We start from the raw sequence: 18,827 nt of genomic DNA, 5'->3' as shown, positions 1-18,827 counted from the left end.
TGTGTCTGGCAGCGTCGTTCACGATGTGACAGAATTTTGAACTATCAGATGAATTGGCGATACAAATCTGGCAATTGATCAATCGTCAACCTTATTTTGAGTGCAATTCTCAAGAGTCAATGTTTCGAATGATGTAAATTAGCTAAATGTTAAATGTGAAATTAATTAAATATTAAATGTCAAATTAGTTAGATTAGTGAACTGTTAAGTGTACAACTTCATAAAACTTTATTGCTTGGAACGGATCGAGCAGAATATTAGACACTACATATTCTACATTCTGTAATAATATAATTTGCGTTTCGATTGAAAAATCGTGGTACAAGCAATGAAAGAAGCGACGTGTTTCTCAAAATTTTTCAACATCACCTGATCGACTTTTAAAACATATTAAAACTGAAAACTACCACCTTGTACGTATGCAAAATGGCGGAGGTTGTTTCCCTGAATCAGCGACGAATTTATGAAGAGAAGCAGCCGCGAATTTACAGAGAATTTACTCTCCCAACGATAAGTCAGAAAATTAGAAACTCTCTCTATTCTCTTCGGGAAGCGAGAACAGAAGAAAGACGGTAATTACCAGAAGAGAGTCGGCGAGCGATTCGAGTTAAATCGGGGCTAGATCGGTCGGAAACTGGGGGATCGGGTGGCGCACGAGTATTTCGTCACGTTTGTGCCCGGGAGTAATTTTCTGGTTGCTTGCCGGCACCGTTTATACTTAATGCTTTAATCCGGAGAGGCGTCGACCGATCTAAACACGCGATAAATCTCGCGGCGGAGGACGGCCTTAAAAAGCGGCAACAAAACCTCCTCGCCAAGCGGAAGCGTTAAGTGGCGTCGCGGAGTGACTCGCGCACGCTTCCGTGCCTGCCTATTAACGCTCCGCTTAACCTCTCTGCTTACAAACAGAAACAGATCAGACAGAAAGAGAGAGAAAGAGGAGACAGCCTCTCATGAACGATATTAATGATTTCCCAAAACTCTCGAGCCGTGTGAAAACTCCTCCACTGCCGATCAGTACCTCGCTCGCTCTCCTTTCACCACTCCTCACCGGTCGAGATCGTTGGAACCGCCTCTCGCAGCTGCACTCACGATCACTTTTCTGGCATTATATCGGGCGTTTACAAAGTGACTCGCGAAGCAACTGGGAGAAAGAGAGAAAGAAAGAGAGTAAGTTTGAAAAATCGAGTTCTCTTCCGAGGGAATTTTTGTAATGTATAAAGGAATAAATTGCTGTTTCGCGTGGAAACAGAACGAAATCGATCGCACATATAAAACATTGTAACATTAGTAGTATTTATGTTCAGTTTCGTACGACGTTTTGGCCTTCCAGAAAAAAATTTTATGAGCTGTTTTGGCAAATATAAACGTGGCGTCAGTTTTGCAGCACAGTTAAATGAAAAACTGTCAATACCATGAACAGTTGTACAATTGGTATTACATCTCCTTAACATTCTCAAGAATCAAGAAGAATTTGCTCACATCGATGCCTCAACAATAATTATTTTTACAAAGAAAAATTAAAACGAAACATTATCTCTATGCTCAGCTCGGCGACACGATTGCGAGTTCCCAGGAAGATCGAGCGGAAGTGAGCAGAAACAAATGAACTATTAGGAGGCTCTCGTAGGAGCGATGATGCGAGAGGGCGGAGAGCAGGTCGCAGTTAAGGGCTAACAAGTATACACTGGATGTGCAACGTGTTACGGATCTTCAGGGTATATACTTGTTAGCCGTCGAGCTGGCTGATAGGCGCCTCTCTAACTAGCCACGCATGGCGAGCACGTGTTGAGGTGTCGACTGCCCTAACGCCCTCCGTGCGACCCTTATCCTCCACCGTGACCCTCCCTCTTTTTGCCCAGGCCACGTTCTCCATCGTATTCTTCCTCCTTCCTCTTCCTCTCCCTCCTCTTCAGGCGTCTTTCCGCTAACACGAGACGCTCCATTTCACGCGGCGTGAAATCCCAGGCGAAAATATTTGGGCGCCCCGCGCAATTGGCCGCGACTCCTTTAAACATTCCTTCGAAAAGAATTTTCATTTCATTTCTTTTTGCCTCGCCTTCCGCTTCCACGTTGCCTCGACACAATCGTCGAATTACTCCGCCCCCCTCCCTTTTTTTTTTAAATTCTGGTGATTTGATTTTTCTCTCTCGATCGAAGATCATTTTTAATGGTAACTGTCTGATATATCTCTCAAGTAGTACGTGTAATTTGTCTTGTAGAATTGCAGGATGTATGAATTTCATTTTCAACTTTACTTTGTCACCTCGAATCAGATTGACATACTGTGGCAAACAATTTCACACTGACACTCGGATAAAATACAACGTTAGAAGACAGAAGGCTACGACGCAGGCTCGATTGCGTCTCGATAAATTCCGCGGCTAATAGCTTAATTAGCGCACGTACTGCACATTTAATTACGCGTTTAAACGGCTAATTGTACAGATCTACCGAGCCATTTAAATTCACACCTTCCAACTAACGTCGATTTTCCCCATCGACCGCCGCAAACCAATCTGACAAACTCCTCGGAATCGAGGATGACGAAGAGCCTTAAAGAGAGTTTTAAAGAGAAAAATCGCTGGGAAGGGGACGCGTTCCTCGAACAGTCGGAATAATAGACGTCTTAAACCACTTAACCGAGGATTTCTCCCCCGCGGCTCTTTGATGTTACGCGCGCCGGAGGGAGGGAGAGGAGAGGAGGACGAGGGGGAGGTGCTCGCCGTGACTTTCCACGGGGGTTTGTATTCTAATTTCACGACGGCGGTCGCGATGAAATTGACCGCGACGCAGGTGTGTCGCCGGCCAAGGCCGTAGACAATCGGCGAGCGGTTTGGGGATCGGCCGCGTCGCGAAAGCGGCTTTGCCAGGGAGAAAATGAAATTTAATTAACTGGAAACGACGCGGAATCGCCCGGGGCTCGGTCACGCGGCGCTCGCGTGAGCAACGACGCCTACGCGGAATATTTCCATTGGTGTCTAAAATTGGTAACTACAGGTTCGCGCGTTTCATTATATCCTTCGAGGGGGCGAATTAACAAAGCATCCTGAAACCAAAGAAAAGAGCCAATGAAGAGCGACAACATAAGCACAATTGTAATATCCAATAAATCTGTGGTCCCTTTCAATTACTGCGTTAAATAATTAGAAATGTTTAACCTCTTGCGCCACGCACGTCGAGGATTTTTTTCGTTCCAAAATTGCAATATTTCCTCACTTTCATGTATATTTAAGTAAAACAAAATAGGCAGAACATACAATAAACTTATTACTTCTCAATAATTCTTATCCGGTGGTTAATATTATACCGGCGAGTTCAAAAAGAAAGCGACGAATTATTATATACCGGTCACTCGTTGTGGTCCGCAATCAGTTGCCAGCGCAAGTGGTTAAGAGAAACGAGTTCATAATAATTATAGTAATATAATAATTTATAATAATTCGCTTCCAGGTACGTAGAAGGAGTAACATCGCTGCCCTCGAGGGTGAGTGAACTCTAACTCTCTGATTGAATTAGAAATCACACAGTTTCACAGTAAAATAGATATTCAATCATTCCCACTTCAGTTTTCCAACCTATGTTACCTGTGCAACCTCGTCGTCCAAATTTTCCAAAATACAGTAAAAGGAAAAAAAAGAGAAGGGCACAAAGTAACGATAAAAGGAAAGGGGGTACGTGAAAGCTGGAGGTCGATCGATGTGTGCGATTTAACGTGAAATGGCCCCGCGCGGAGGGCGGGGGGGGGGGGGGACGCCAAGGGGGAAGGAAAAACAAAGGAGGGTGGCGTAGGGGTGTAGGCCGGAGTGAAATCGACGAGGATTGGGGGAACGGGAAAGCGGATGGGACGCGCGGGTTCGCCAATACAAAAGGGAAACCTGCAGATTATGATCTTCCATTCGTTCGCTCGTTCCAATTATTTTGTCCAATTAAAATATCGATTTTCTCCCTCCCGTTGTCGCGAGCACGTTCGCCTTTTGCCGTGTCGTCGTCCTCCCCCTTGGCACCCTCGTCCGCCATCCCGCCCTTTCAATTCAACCCCATGTTCGCAGACACAACCCCTGACCAGAGGCGAACGCGGATTTTTCGATGCCCCATGCCAAACAAATCCACGTCTCTTTTCGTTTTCACCATTGAAACGATACAAGGAATATCTGGAGAAATTGAACGATAATATTTTACCTCTTTTCCGGTCGATTTCTCACGTTTTCACACCCTGATTTGCCTTTGTTCCTGCTCGAAATTTTTGCGCATCTGATTTATGCAATATTCCAAGTCTTTGTCGTTTTGCTAATTTTGCAGCAGCGTTTTTTTTTTATTTTCCACGCCGTTTAGAAGTGGTAGAAATTAATGACGAATAAATAGAAAATTCTACGATTTCATTCTGAACTGTCTTGTCACTTTCGTTAACTCCATTTGAAATCATTCGATGTAAATTTCAAACGTCCGACACGTTTCTTACATTCAATAACGATAAATTGCCTTCCGACGGGATATCTGCAAATGTATCTGTATAAAAACGATCGGGAAAGATCTACGATTGATTCAACGCTGACCAAAATAAGCTATTATAGACACGCTTATTCAATTATGTTTTCCTTCCAGCAAACTAATTTTTAATTGGATAAATATTTTCATTTTACTTTAGTGCCTGCTCGTACGTCGAACAATGAGAGCCGCATTGAACGCTGTCGAAGATAAATAAAGCTCGTTTTCTTTTGCCACTCTTGCTTGTTTGCATCGTTGTCATCCCGTGACGTTAATAAACCCATTGATTTTAATGCAAATAAATACGAAGACAATATTCTTTAGAATTTCGTGCGATACGCCAAGCGCTTCAATAATATTCAACAATATTTTAAAACCAAAAACTATAAATTTGAAAGCTGAAAATTAATATTGAAATTATTACAAAACTACGATACTACGATTCTGGAAACGTTCGTTTGATTCTGCTAATATTCTGTATATTCGCGAGGGTGAATCAATAGCGAGCGTTTTCGATTTCGTTGTTTTTTCTTTTTTTTTTCTTTCGAGAAGAAATTATCCCTCTAAACGGCTATTAGACACGACCGGCGTGTAGAAGTTCTCTGAGAATAGACCATCTAATTCCGTGAACGGGAAGACGCGAGGAACGGAGAAGAAATGACGCTTGGACTGTGAGTGCGAGAGAGAGAGAGAGAGAGAGAAATGAGAAATGAGAGATGGAAGATGAAGGGCAGGAGGTTGGAGACGGACCACCGTGATTGCAATTTTAACGCCAATTTGACTTGAATCTCTTCTGGACGAAAGAAATAGTGTTTTCATGCTCAATATAGCGGCGTGCTAATAATTAACGGCCACGCCGTGCCACTTTGTCGTTTACACGTACAGGGTGTCCAGATTGCATGTATCTTGTTTCCGAAGATCCTCGTCACATTTGAAAAATATTTATTACCACGGTAAGATTCAAATTGTTGTTGTCGTAGTGTGTTGCTGTAGTGTATCTGTTGTAAAATTTGATTTCTAAAGAGAACTGTCGTTGATGAACTTTGAGAAATCTCAAAAGGTTGATTATTTCTTCGGTATTTATTCTATGAGTGATTATTAGTTCAATAATTATTCTATCAGTGATTATTCTCCCTAAAGAGCAAACAGGTAGTAGAAAGTTGTTCTGAATGTTGTAACAGCTGAAATATCACAGGAGATTGACGATTATCCAAACATCTAACTGCAGTAAAGACAAATTACCTCGATTTTTCACCTCTGTCTTTCAATCAACTTTTCCAACTTACAATCTCACTAAAATCCACGAAATGCAAAAAGGATTACTGATTGTCTCATTCATCCATTCGACACTTTTATCCTTCAACGAAAAAATTACCTCGAACGTCCCCTGTGATTCTCAAGCTACTACCACAAATTTTTCCGCAATTTCCGTTCCAAGAATCGTCTCTGCGTGAGAGATCTCGCGCGTTTTCGCGAAACGCGAACTCGCGCGATCAACGGTTCCGGGAAATACGCGGCGAAACTCGACGACACACCGTGTATACGTGTACCGAGCGGGTCTTGCGGAGCTAGCGGGTGGTCCTCATTATGTCGGCTTCCCCACCGCTCAGCCGTCCTATCTATTTAACGTATCGTTTGCCTTGGTAACCATCCAAATTGGCCCGTCCCTCTCTATGCGCTGCCAGCCACCGTCTACCGATCTCACTCGTGTTCTCCTTAATTATTGGGAAGCCGATGTTTAATAACGCTGCGCGTTTCTCGCGGAGATGCCACCCCTTCTTCTTCCTCCCCCGCCGTCCGCGATTTTTAATAGAAAACACTCGTTTCCTGCGTGTCGCCGGTGTGACGTCGAGTCAGTCCTCGATTACTTGAATGAGTATCACGAGAATGACAGCGACGACCGTTCTGTTTATAGAGACGATTAACGAGGAGAGAGGGTGGATTTTCGAAGAAATTGTTCCGCGGAGATCAAATGGGATTTTAGACTTGATATTCGATGACAGATATGATTCTCCGTATAATTCTCGCATGCAATCTTTTCTGGAGTTTGCAAAGAAGTAGATTATTTATATTTTACACTCTTCTACTGTTCAGCTTTTTAATTTATTATGTTTTTGTAGTTGTATCGTAATATTTTCTTTACTCAAGTTTTTTCCTCCCTTCGAATTATTCTCACGTATCTACAGTAAAATATGTTTGCAAATATTTTAATATAATTATTTTGTAAACAAAATTTATAAATATTTTATAAATAAAATAAAAATTACACGAATGTATAAATATTTTAGTACAAATATTAAATCATACAAATATATATTTGCAAATATTTAAATATTTCAAATACATTTTGCAAATAATTTATCTCATCTTACAACTGAACGATTGATCGTCCGAGGCAAAAATAAACTTACGAACGAAGACAAAGAAGGGATCTAAATATTGCAACAAGTAAGTATTTTATTTTTGCACATTTTGCACAAATTTCTGCGTCGTTGAACATCTCGCAAGAGCAATAGTCTAATAATACGTTCTAGCGGGAATCCCGATAGAATCTTTTGGATCGTTTCGTTCGTTAGAAATTCTCAGTTTGTTTGGCAGGTGTGTATTTTGCATCAATTCCAATTATTCGAGATTCGGTAAAATTCCTGCTTTCGGTAAAATTCCAAAAGACGTTAAAGAGAATTAATTCCACCGTTCGTGGAAACATTCGCAGAGTTGCTTCTTCGGAACCGCGTTTAATTTCAGAGAGTTTCGATAGCCACGTGATTGACGCGAACTCTCCTCCCACTTTTGTTACTCACGACGATCATGAAGTGATTAAGACATCGCAAAAACTTTAATGACAGGTTGCTGACCGAAAGACATCTCATTTCGCTTTGTCGAATTTGCTTTTACGATCTTCTTTGGCGAAGTTGTGATTTTTCAGCGATCGATTGTTGTAGAATATATATATATTCTGAAAAATTTCCTTCGCCATTTCATAAACTTTCGTACAAGCAATAAGAAGTTTAATTTATGTGAATTATCTCGAATAATTTAACTCATGGATTGCCTCTATTTTCAAGAATTTTTTCTTTTGAAATTTTATTATTCCTTTTACGGCGATATATTATATTATATCACACAACACCACATCTACGTTCATCGTAAAAAATTTTATAATTTTAGCTGTCTACTAAATTTAAATATGTTGCTTCATTTTTTAACTACCAAGCATTTCATATATTTTTGCCATCTTTAAATTTGGCCTGAAAAAAAAAAAAAAAAAAAAAAAAAAACTGTATAACTATAAACCGTATAAAAAACTGCAGTTTATATGCAAGAAATGTTCGCACTATTTCCTCCATTCCTTATAAATCTGCAATTTCCCTCGCGCGACTTTTCAAAATTACGAAAAGTCGCCTGTGTTTCAGAATTTAGTCGCGATCTGCAGGAGAGGGCGGAGCGATTATCGTCCAGTTGTGGCTCACCGAATTTTTCCTTTTCTGTAAAATACGACAACGGGGCGCGCTGTAAACCGATTTCCCCGGCTGGAGACCGATCTGTCCAGGGCCGAAACTACGCACAATTACCGTTTTAATCTGCAGTTTCGAGGAGGTGGGAGGCTGTAAATATCGAGCGCGGAGCGACTCATCGACACCGACAAAGAGAAAACGCGCGAGAGACGCGCCGGCAGGGAAGTTCGCGCGAGAGTGAAAATTTATTGCCGCGGCCGATTCCGCGCGGACCCCGAGGCGTCTATGAGCTTTTACTCCGGCCGCGGTATATCGACAGACTCGATCGAACACCTCGGGGGTCCTCCGTACTCTGGCCGGCCTCCATGCGCATTTTCGGCCCTCGAGTTTCAGACAATTAATCGCCGTCGTGCTTCATTTTCCCGCGCCGGGTTATTCGCGCTTTTCGAGCAGAAATATAAAAGGAGATTCACCGCTGATTCCGAAACGGCCGCCGTTCCTCTGGCTTTTCGTTAGCCGATGGTAATCTGCAGATTGAAAACAGCGTCGGATGGGAGCGTACACTCGAGCGCAAAATTCCGTAGCTCTCTGCTTTCTGAGAAATGAGTGAAACTGTAATCGTTGATTTCATAAAATCTCCAGGCATTATAAAAGTAATTTTCATTTCTGAATCTTTCCGGTGAAAAATTTTTTAAATGGAATTAAATTAAAATTTCGACGCTGCAATTCTAATTATTAATTTGACAAGATCTCCGCAGGAATTATAAGAGTAATTGTCGTTTCTAAATCTTCCCGACGAAAAACTTTTTAAATGGAATTCAATTGAAATTTCAACGCTGCAGTTCTAATTGTTAATTTGACAAAATCTTCAGAGGCATTGTGAAAGTAATTTTCATTTCTGCATCTTTCTAACAAGAAATTTAGATTTTTAAGAATTAATTGAAATTTCAACGCTGCAATTCTAATTATTAATTTGACAAGATCTCCGCAGGAATTATAAGAGTAATTGTCGTTTCTAAATCTTCCCGACGAAAAACTTTTTAAATGGAATTCAATTGAAATTTCAACGCTGCAGTTCTAATTGTTAATTTGACAAAATCTTTAGAGGCATTGTGAAAGTAATTTTCATTTCTGCATCTTTCTAACAAGAAATTTAGATTTTTAAGAATTAATCGAAATTTCAGTGCTACGACAATAAATTTTGATTTTTAAACGTAATCAACAAGAATTTCAATTGCTGTGAATAATAATATCTCTGCTTTCTTCCGGGAATCGTTATTTCATTTGCTTCAAATTTTCGAGGGCGAGTGTACGCGGAACGCGGCGCGACGCGAAGACAAAGAATCGAGGCAATTTTTACTCGAGAGCTGTTTGAATTCTCTAAAACTCTGAGTATATCATCGAGAATTTCGCCCGAATCCGACGAAATAAATCATCAAAACATTATCGCGAAGCAAATGGATTAATTTAATGAAAACACATTGAGGATATAACGCAGTTGCGGCCGGTCTGACCATAACCGGGTTAAATCTACTGCGATAGAATCAAACGGCCCCTACTATCTGACCACAGGCTGGCGCCATCTAATATCGGGTTTATCCAAGCAAATACTCTAACGAGAGACTTGCAGGTTTTTGCACTCCGAATTAACCCTTCCTTTTTTGTAGATCGTGTTCACCTTCTTGCGCCATAAATTAACCCCTTTTTACGAATTAAACTCACCTTTTCGCAGATCAAATTCACCTTGAAATAATGAAATATAATACACTTTATTATTTCTCCGTTGACGAAGCTTTCTTCACAAATTAAATTTCGCGCAAGAAATATTGGCTGATGTTTCAAACCATGTACGTTTAGTGGACGTTGTTATTAACTTTTGCAAATTGTCATAGTTATTATACGAACATGTATGTACAACTACTATGAATCTACATATATATATACGTATAGTTAACATTTTATGTTAATTTCATGTCTCTTTAATGCTACTTTCTGTTCAAGTATCATCATCACCTACGTGATATAAAATTTTCATCCGGGAATGAAACAACTTCACGTCGAATTTTACATTTATCACAGTGGTAAACGAATTCGATAAAACGAATTTGTAGAATGAATCGATCTTGCAAACGAGTGAATTTGATATGCGAAAGGGTTAATTTAGACAACGCTAGCCTACCCACCGGCAAAGAGACGCACGTGAAAGAGTAGAGATGGAGAAACGGGGATGGAGAAACGCGGCGACGAAGAAGAAAAAGAAAGAAAGGTAGACCCTGTGTGCACGAGCAGGCAGCCCTTTCTCCTCTTGGATTTCGTTTGTTCGCGCAGCCAGGTATATCGATTCGCAGCAGTCGAACGAGCAGCAAGCCCTGTCGGCGCTCCAGGTCTCTTGCTCGTCGTTCATCCCCGTGGATCGAGCCGAGTCGGAGATTTTTCGGGGTGTACGCGGCGCTCGTTTGTTCCGACGCCGCTGAGATCCCATCGTCGCGTCCGTCCGTCATATTTACGATGGTCCTTCTCTCCCCTCCGACCCGCCCGCCGAAACGGGAGCTTGACGTAGTCCCGCCGATAAGCAGAAACAAATGCCTGCCGATAGGTTGCGGCGATAAAACCGGGCCGAATAAAACCTCATAGATGCGCCTCTTCCATTTGCGCGGAATTGGCTGGCAGCCGTAAATTTCATTCGCGCCAACTTCCGCCGTCTCGCGCTGCCACTTCATCCGCCGCGGCAAAGGGGATCGATATCTTTGCCGGGGATCGATGCAAAACGATCCCGTTTTCAACACATCCGCGTTGTCCCTCGCAACGTGGCTTGCACAGCTCCCGATCGTTTTAGGAAACCAGCCGCCTCCTTTGCTTTTACTCGTGTAACATCGTTCGAACATACAGGATGATAGGAATTTCGCTTCGTCCGAACACCGAGCGCAACAGAAGGTCTCTCCTTTCCTGTTATCGCTGCGAATTCCCTTGCCCGTTTGTTCACCTCGAACGGCAGACGATTAAAGAGTCCGAATTGCGCGGATGGCTGGGATTATAATCTGTTTGTTCAGTTGGAGCGTGATCGATCACACACAGCCCGGGAGAGGAAAGACACACAGTCGTCAGTTACGTAACCAGTTTCACCCCGAGATCCCCCAAAAGGGATTCTCGCGAGCGGATCAATAACGACGCGATGATGATCGACGACACTCGAGGCGAGCCAGCATTTTTTCCACTCTTAATCACCGGCCCTAATTGGTCAATTACGCTCATTACCGTCTTCCACGGTAGAGACGCTAGTCAAACGATAAAATCTCTCTCTCGCTCTTTCAAAGGACGTAGTAGCCCCCCACCAGAGAGAACCGTATCCACGGGTAATCCCTGCACTCCCCCTGAAGCCAAGCTCGCACGAGAGCATTTGCAAGAGAGAAACTTATCCCTGGCAGGGAAAAATCAACGGTGTCTCTATAGCTGATGCGGGTTCGTGCTCCGTTCCACCGCAGAGGAACCCGGCCACGAAGGCGGAGCGATCCAACAGAGCCATGCCCCTTCTGCCTCCTGGAGGCCGCCGCCCACTTTTGGATTTCCCCTTTCTCGCGTTTTCGCCCCCCCCCCCTCTACGCGAGAGCGGTTCTCGGCACCGTCTCTCCTTGCATCGTCTCTCTCCAAGCAACACGGCCTGGGATCCCCACTAACCTCGCGAGGCGCCTCCACCCGCAAAACGAAAAAGTCCGAGCGCCGCAGCCGGCGATGGTCAAAGTCAGTCCACACGGAGAGCTCGAGTCGAGTAGAGGCTAGTCGAGGTCAGTTGGCCGGAGATCCATCGATCCGTCGATCAACCCCCCTGTGGTTCTCTCACCTGTCAAAAAACGCGTCGCGCGTCGTACTCTGCGCGCGTTCGTGATCGTCATCACGATCTGGGGAAATCGTCGTCGTCTGACTTCAGACAGTTCAGACACAGTTTTCCTTTTCTTTCCTCCTCTCTTCTTTTTTTTTTTTTTCCCCTTCTATCCGAGACTGAGACTGTGTGTCGATGAAATTGTGAGACAAGTGAGACAGTTTGTCAAAAGAGACAGTATTTCACATTACGAAGATGAGAGTATTATAGAAGATAAGATAAGATCGAAGAAGATTGGCAAAAGCTCAGACAGAGTGGCTCTGAGTGAAGGGAATACAGGTTCGAAGAAGTGTTGAATCGCGGTCCAAGAATGACAGTACTAAGGATGACATCCCCGGTGACGCCTCCATCGAGCAGTCCAGGTTCCAACGAGGCACAGGCGCCGCAGCAGGCGAACGCGTCGAAACCGGCAGCGCATCGATTGAGCTTCTCCGTCGCGGCGTTGCTGGCCGACACCAAGAAATCGGACTCCTCCAGGCAAGAGGCGTCCTCCGTGTCACCCAGATCCTCACCGTTGATCTCTTACTCGCCCGTGAGACAGGAACAACTGCTGCCAAACTCCACGTTGCAAAAGTATTCACCAGGTGACTACAGATCGAGATACCTGTCGGTGTCTCCCGGTATTCAGGAACACAGATCGACTCAATACACGTCCAGAAGCTCCCTGATAGATGGAAGGACGTTAACCAGGTTCCCCGAGATCGAGGTGGACACGAGGGTGGGATCACCTGGGTCGAACCAACGGACGCCCAGAGCTCTGGACTACGTGGTGCAAACCTCCGCGGACTGTGGATCCACGTCCGAAGTCGTGCAATGTTCCCCGCCTCCGAAAGTCCCCTCCTCGGGGGTCGGTCATTCGGACTTTGGGCCTCAATCGCCGAGAAGCAGCTGCCACGATGGAGCCAGGTCCAGATGTTCGGAACCATCGGAGGACATCGAGGACGAGGACGAGAACAGCTTGGTCGACGTGGAGGATCTTCAACACCAGCACCAACAGGCGAGCAGCCCGACGCCGGTCAGACCGACTCCGGCGTACATCGCCGGATTCTCCAGTTTGGGAGGCATCTCCGGCATCCCGGCCGGGCTACATCCGGCGGTTTGGGGTGGCGGGCATCAGGGTGCAGCGGCGGCGGCGGCGGCGGCCGCTGCTGCCGCTGCCACGGCCAGCTTCTTCCCCTCGCACTTCTCTCATCACGCGCCATTAAACGGTGAGTACCGACACGATCTTTTGTTCAGCGCGGCGCTGTTTCACCCGTTTGTCGTTTGTCGTTTGCCATTTGCCGGACCGATGACAACGCGTGCGTGCGTCTTTGAACCGGGCGTCCTGGCCGGCCGCCAATCGGCTCGCTCGTCGCGTTTTTTCATTTTTCGCCGGCGCGAGGGGACAACGCGCCGATTGTGAGGTAGGCGAGATTGTCACGCTTTGCGAGACGAGAAGCGATATAGCAATCGTGCGGCGACGACTCGTTCAATGGAGCCGACGGCGTTCGACGTTCCTCGCCATCTCCGCGCCGTTTCGTTGTTCCGAGAATAAAATTAGCCAAGCGGCTCAACGGAAGTCCCTCCGCGTGCCACCGATCGGTCACCGATTCCCCGCCGCCATCTATTTTCGCGTGTACCGAAATTCTGATCGGGGAAAGGTATTCCGAGGGAGAGAGAGAGAGAGAGAGCGAGAGAGAGAGACCAACGACGATGTACCCAGATGGTGATTCTGGATTTGGAATAAATCAGAGACGTTCGACACCGTGCAATTAATTTACATTCAACCAGCGAACGAGTTGTCGCTTATCGTAACAATGGAAAATGTTTCAAACGTATGAGAAGTTGGGTACAAGCTGCGAGAGCAAATTTTCTGTCAACACATTCGCCGACGTGAAAATTCGCGTCTATTCAAATTCTATTCCTTCCATGCAAGTTCTTCGTTTCAAACAACAGATCGTTACGAGGCTAATATTTCGAAACAAATTTTTTAATTTCTGTCCCTGTTTCAACATCGGACATTTTCTTCATTTTCACCTTCAATGAGTATTAATTTAGAAAAGCGAAACATTTACGCGAGCGTGTTGATCAAAGCGATCAGTCGTTGATAACAGAAAGTCGTTCAAAATAATAAATGAAAACCTTGAAAAGAACGGTTTGAGAAGTTTTTTTTACTTTCACGATACGATCGACGAGTGAATTACGAATAGCATTGAGGTTAAGTACGGAATTAAAATACCGAGCGAGAGAAAATATCGCAGAAAAAGGGGCTGATTGAGAGACGCGGCGACGTTATTAGCGGTGGAAACGTTCAGGCGGCTGGAAAGAGGCAGTCACCTAAAATCACCGCGAAAGGAATGCAGCTAACTCTCGGAACTCGCGTCCGCGTGCGCGCGCGCGGATGACTCGCCGCGATTGAATCATCGTTAACACTAATTATTGAGGTCGCGGCTTGATAATTGCGCGGGGCTCTCGTTAAAAGAGGCAATCAAAGTTTTCTCGCTTCGTCGGAGCGCCGACCACGCGGAGACAGAGAAGAGGGAGCACAGAGGGCCGGTTCTTGTCTTCGGCTCCGTGGAATCCGAGACGGCAGACAATGGGGACGATTATTACAAAAAAGGTGTTGCAACTGCAAATCGCCTCTTTCTTGCTCTTTCTTTCCGTTCTCACCTCTTTCCTCATTTTCTGCGCCGTCGTCGATTGTTGTTCACCTACTTTCTTGCCCGCAGCCTATTTTCTGTTTTCACAATTCGTCGACTCTTAATTAAGGCCAATTAATGGAATTTTATGAAATTACAATTAGTTCGGATGAATATTAATGGATGACGGCAAAGTTATAAAAAGCTTTTCCCCCTTCCTCCCTTGATAGACGCAACTTTGTAAAATTGAAAGCAACCGATGGAATATGTATAGATACATTATTAGAAATTTAAGTAGAATGTTCTACACGTTTCGTTTTTTGGCTTCGTTTTTCACGTAGAGTTCTAGGTTACACAAGCTGGTTTGGACACACAAACCGGCGTTTCAAATCGGACGAGAAGGAGATTGAAACGAAAAAAAAAAGGCAATAACAGATGATGAATCTCCAATTATCTCGCACGTTTAGAAACAGAGAATGGAATATTTTAACTAAACACAGTCGACAATAAATGAATAGTGTTTTTCCTATACGAAGAATTGTAAATTGTTGCTCGAGACATTTCGCTGGTAAACTAACTTGAAACGTAACTATAGAAATAGGTAGCTATAATGCTGCTTTTAATAGCGAATCGGTTCTTTCCGTGTCAATTTATAAATCATTGTTGTTCGATCGTACCGCGATTTAGGGTGGCCCACGAAAACGGAGTACAATCGACCGTAATCGAGGCTCGACGAACGAGTTAGGGGAGGCAGCGTGAATTTTGAAATATAGCCTCTTACAGAGGGTGTTCCTCCGAATCGCGCACCCTTCAAACTTTGCATCACCGTCCTCCACTTTAATCCTCTCAGCGCCCAAGAGCTGATAAATCGGCCCCGCGGTTTTCGTCGATCAATCTTCAGAAAATTTTCTGATCCGAAAGTAATACCTACGTTTCCGAGAGTTTTACACGCTCTGTTCCTGCAATATTAATTTTAAATACTAGCGAAAAAATTGCGAGCAATGCGACATTTCTGAAAATCAAAAATTCAAGTTCAAAATGGCGAAATTTTATGAAACTAAGGATAAAGATAAAAAATGATCCTACAGTTTCGGATTTTCATTCAGTATATACAAGACCCAACGGTCTGAGATTAACAACGAAAAGGGTTGAAACGGACTGTTGTCTCCGACGTCGACGTCGAACGACAGAAGTACAGATCCACTTGCTGAAAATAACCTAACGCGGGGAAATTTCCCGCGAATAAATTAGAAGCAGTTACACGATGCAATCGAAACCGATGGAGGAACGTCAAGTCGTCTGAATTAATTGCCCTCGCGTTCGAGCAGCTGATTCATTTGGACAGCTAAGAGATAAATATAGCCGATTTCGTGGAACGTTCCTTAGAATTTCGATTTCTAATAAAACGTACGAGCGCTCGTTTATCGATCGGGCCGACTAATAGGAGCGCATAGAAATCGTGGCCCATGGAAACGTTGCGCAACGCAACAAAGAGCAGCTCCAACTGCGACGAGCTGCTGGATTTTACCTTGCCTTTTTCTCGTCGCGACCTCCTCCTCTCTCTCTTTCTCTCTCGCTCTCCTCTGCCAAGGTATCTCCGCGAGATCAGCTAATTATTTCAGTAATTTGCATGAAACTCGATCGAAAGGAAGGCCTTTTTTATTTAACAATCGTATCCGCAGTCGATTCTCAATGCCGGTGCATTCAATTCAGTTTTCTTCTTCGTCAATTATACGCTCTATAATTGCCTCCGTTACGATCGAGGATCTCGTTTTGCGATCTCTTCGGGAAAAATCCGTTCGAAACGTTTCCTCTTTCGCGAATATAAATTTCGAACGTTCTGAAGGTAAAAGGCAAGTGGGGAATGACATTTGAAATTTAAAATTAAGAGACTCTGAGAATCTTGAGGCTCTTTGCGTGGAATGATCAATCTAGATTTTACTACCATTGATGTTCAGAGTAAAACAAATTATCGCGTATACCGACGAGAGAATACAGCAAAAGAAAATGAATAATATCCCCCGAGTTTTTCGAATTTTTTGATTTTATTAAATAGTATCTAGTATCTCTTTCTTTTCTTTCGATAAGTGGAAGTTGTAACGTGAAAAATTATGGTTATCTGCTTTCAAACGTACAGTGTTTAAAGATCGTTCGCAACTGAATTAAATTACTTTTCCCCGCTGAAACAATCGTGATCATTGAAAGTTATTCACAATCGATCTCGGTGAATTATCCTTGGCGAAGCCAAGCAATCTTTTAAACGCAAACGAGAAACTCGAACGTCGTATAATGTCCCAATTTTCGTGATCCTCCGCCGAATCTTCCCGAGGATCGTTACGCAACGAATCGACAAAGGAACCTGACAGCCACCTCCGCTACCGATCGTTTCGCGGAATCTCCGCGGTATCTCCGCGAGATCAGCTAATTATTTCGAATGCGCATCCTCGATCGGCCGGATTAAAATCGATTTCGTGGGTCCTGTCGGTCCTCGGCCGGAAACCGACGAATCCACGAATATCCAGACTAATTGGGACCCTTAGCGAGCAAGAGAAAGAGAGAGACAGAAAAAGAAACACAAGATGGAAGATCAACGCACAAAGGACGAGTCTTCCTCGTCAGGGTGGAATCGCAAAAGCCTCGGCTCGCGAGTTCCCGAAGCGGGAAGAGCACGCGGTTTCGTGCAACGAAGGGTGAGGGGGAGGAGATGGGGAGTCTCGGGTCTCTCGGTGGAAAATTTGAAATTCAGACGCGACGAGAGAGGAGAACGAGAACGAGAACGAGATCTTACCGGCCTTTTGTCTCGTCTCGAGAGATCGCTCGTTTCCACAGCCGTTCACCTCCGCCCTACAAATCTGTCAATTGTCTCGAGACAAATCTCGGGGAATATAACCGATATGTTTTGACGCGCGCTTTCTCTCTCTCTCTCCTCTTCTCTTGGCTTCTACTGGAGTTTCTGATAAGATGTTCCATCTGTTTCGTCGTGTCGGTGTCGTTCGATTGTTGCCGGCTTACTGTAACCGTTGGTTCCGACAAGTGTCGGAAGGGATGATTTTGGGACATTGTCGGGAGATTTTCGAGGACTTTTGGGGATTATACGTAGTTGGTTCTTGCACTGAGAAAAGATAATTTACAAAGTCACAGGTGAAACAATGAAAATCTTTTCCTAAATGCAACGATACCATTAAACGACATCTATTTTAATTTATTATGCCGTTACTTAATTCTTAGGCAGATATTTGAAACCGCCGTCTGATTTTAAATTAAATGATCGCAGCTATCTGTTGATGTTATTATTTGAAGATTTACATAATCGTCCATTATCTCGCGGTGGGTTTCCAACGCTGCGAAGGAAGCTTCGCTTCTGTTTTACCAATTAAACATAGGCATCGATTGTCGAAGTGAAATTGAAAGTTCATCCAAGGGTTAAAGATAGCCGTGAAAAATATCAGAGAGTGTAAGTAATCGGCAGATAATGTTGACGTCGTTTCTGACCAGTTTACCAATCTTTTCGTATCGAGAGTGATGAGCGTAGATTTCAACGTTATATGGTATATGAATTAAATATATATACATACACACACGCACACACACATATAAACTAGAAATTCTAACGTTTTTTTATAAAAAAATACTTTACATTCCGATCTTTAACCTAGCCAATACAAAAACTACTTTGAATGACCACCATTCCATTTTCCTGAATAACAACATCATGTGTATCTAACTATTAACATATATATAATATATAAACTATAAATAAACTATAAATATATATAATAAATGTAATATAATAAACTATAAATATATATAATAAATGTAATATAATAAACTATAAATATATATAATAAAAGTTATATATATAAAGTTAAAATTTATAGTTTATATATTTTTTGAAAAGCTATACAAACAATAACTTTGCAAAAAAATTCTTTATAATCCCGATCTGTAATCTTACCTATCCTTGCCAATAGAAAGCCTGGTTTGAACGACCGCCACTCCACTCTCCCGAATAGCAAAATCGCCGAGAAAGCTAGTGAAAAAGCGTCCCCGGAACGGACAGATTCCCGCGCAAAACGTCGTATCCGGCACTGTGTACCGGTGTAAACACGAGGATCGGTAATTGATCGGAGATGATGCAACCAAAAAAGAGAGAGAGAGAAAGAGAGGGAGTCTGTGCTCGCGCGGGACGAATTATTTCGAGAGCGTCTACGTACCACCTTTCTCCCGTGGGACGATACGCGCGACGTTAATGAACTACAAGCGATAGGCGTTAGCGAGGGGCGATTCGCGGCCGGAATCCTGCGGTCGGCCGGCAAAAAGATAATGACGCCAGTTTGCGGCGCCGTTCCGGCGGGAAAATTATGAATTGAAGCCCCCCCCCCCCCCCCC

The 18,827-nt window shown here is 43.8% G+C and overlaps 2 protein-coding genes across 2 annotated transcripts in view; both read left to right on the top strand.

Moving 5' to 3' along the window:
• LOC122537417 overlaps positions 1 to 4,797 on the top strand; it is a 157,839-nt gene extending 153,042 nt beyond the window's left edge. The window contains exon 5 of the mRNA XM_043670551.1: positions 4,649 to 4,797. Within this exon, the coding sequence (XP_043526486.1) occupies positions 4,649 to 4,673 (25 nt within the window). The 3' untranslated portion in view covers positions 4,674 to 4,797. The remainder of the gene's footprint in view (positions 1 to 4,648) is intronic.
• Positions 4,798 to 11,612: 6,815 nt separating this feature from the next.
• Positions 11,613 to 18,827, top strand: part of LOC122537416 (muscle segmentation homeobox) — a 10,975-nt gene continuing 3,760 nt past the window's right edge. Inside the window, exon 1 of the mRNA XM_043670549.1 lies at positions 11,613 to 13,028. Coding sequence (XP_043526484.1) covers positions 12,131 to 13,028 — 898 coding nt within the window. The 5' untranslated portion in view covers positions 11,613 to 12,130. The remainder of the gene's footprint in view (positions 13,029 to 18,827) is intronic.

Source organism: Frieseomelitta varia, unplaced genomic scaffold, assembly GCF_011392965.1.
Source record: "Frieseomelitta varia isolate USP_RPSP 00005682 unplaced genomic scaffold, Fvar_1.2 scaffold_909, whole genome shotgun sequence".
NCBI classification, from domain to species: Eukaryota; Metazoa; Arthropoda; class Insecta; order Hymenoptera; family Apidae; genus Frieseomelitta; species Frieseomelitta varia.
This window is presented reverse-complemented; position numbering and strand designations above follow the sequence as displayed.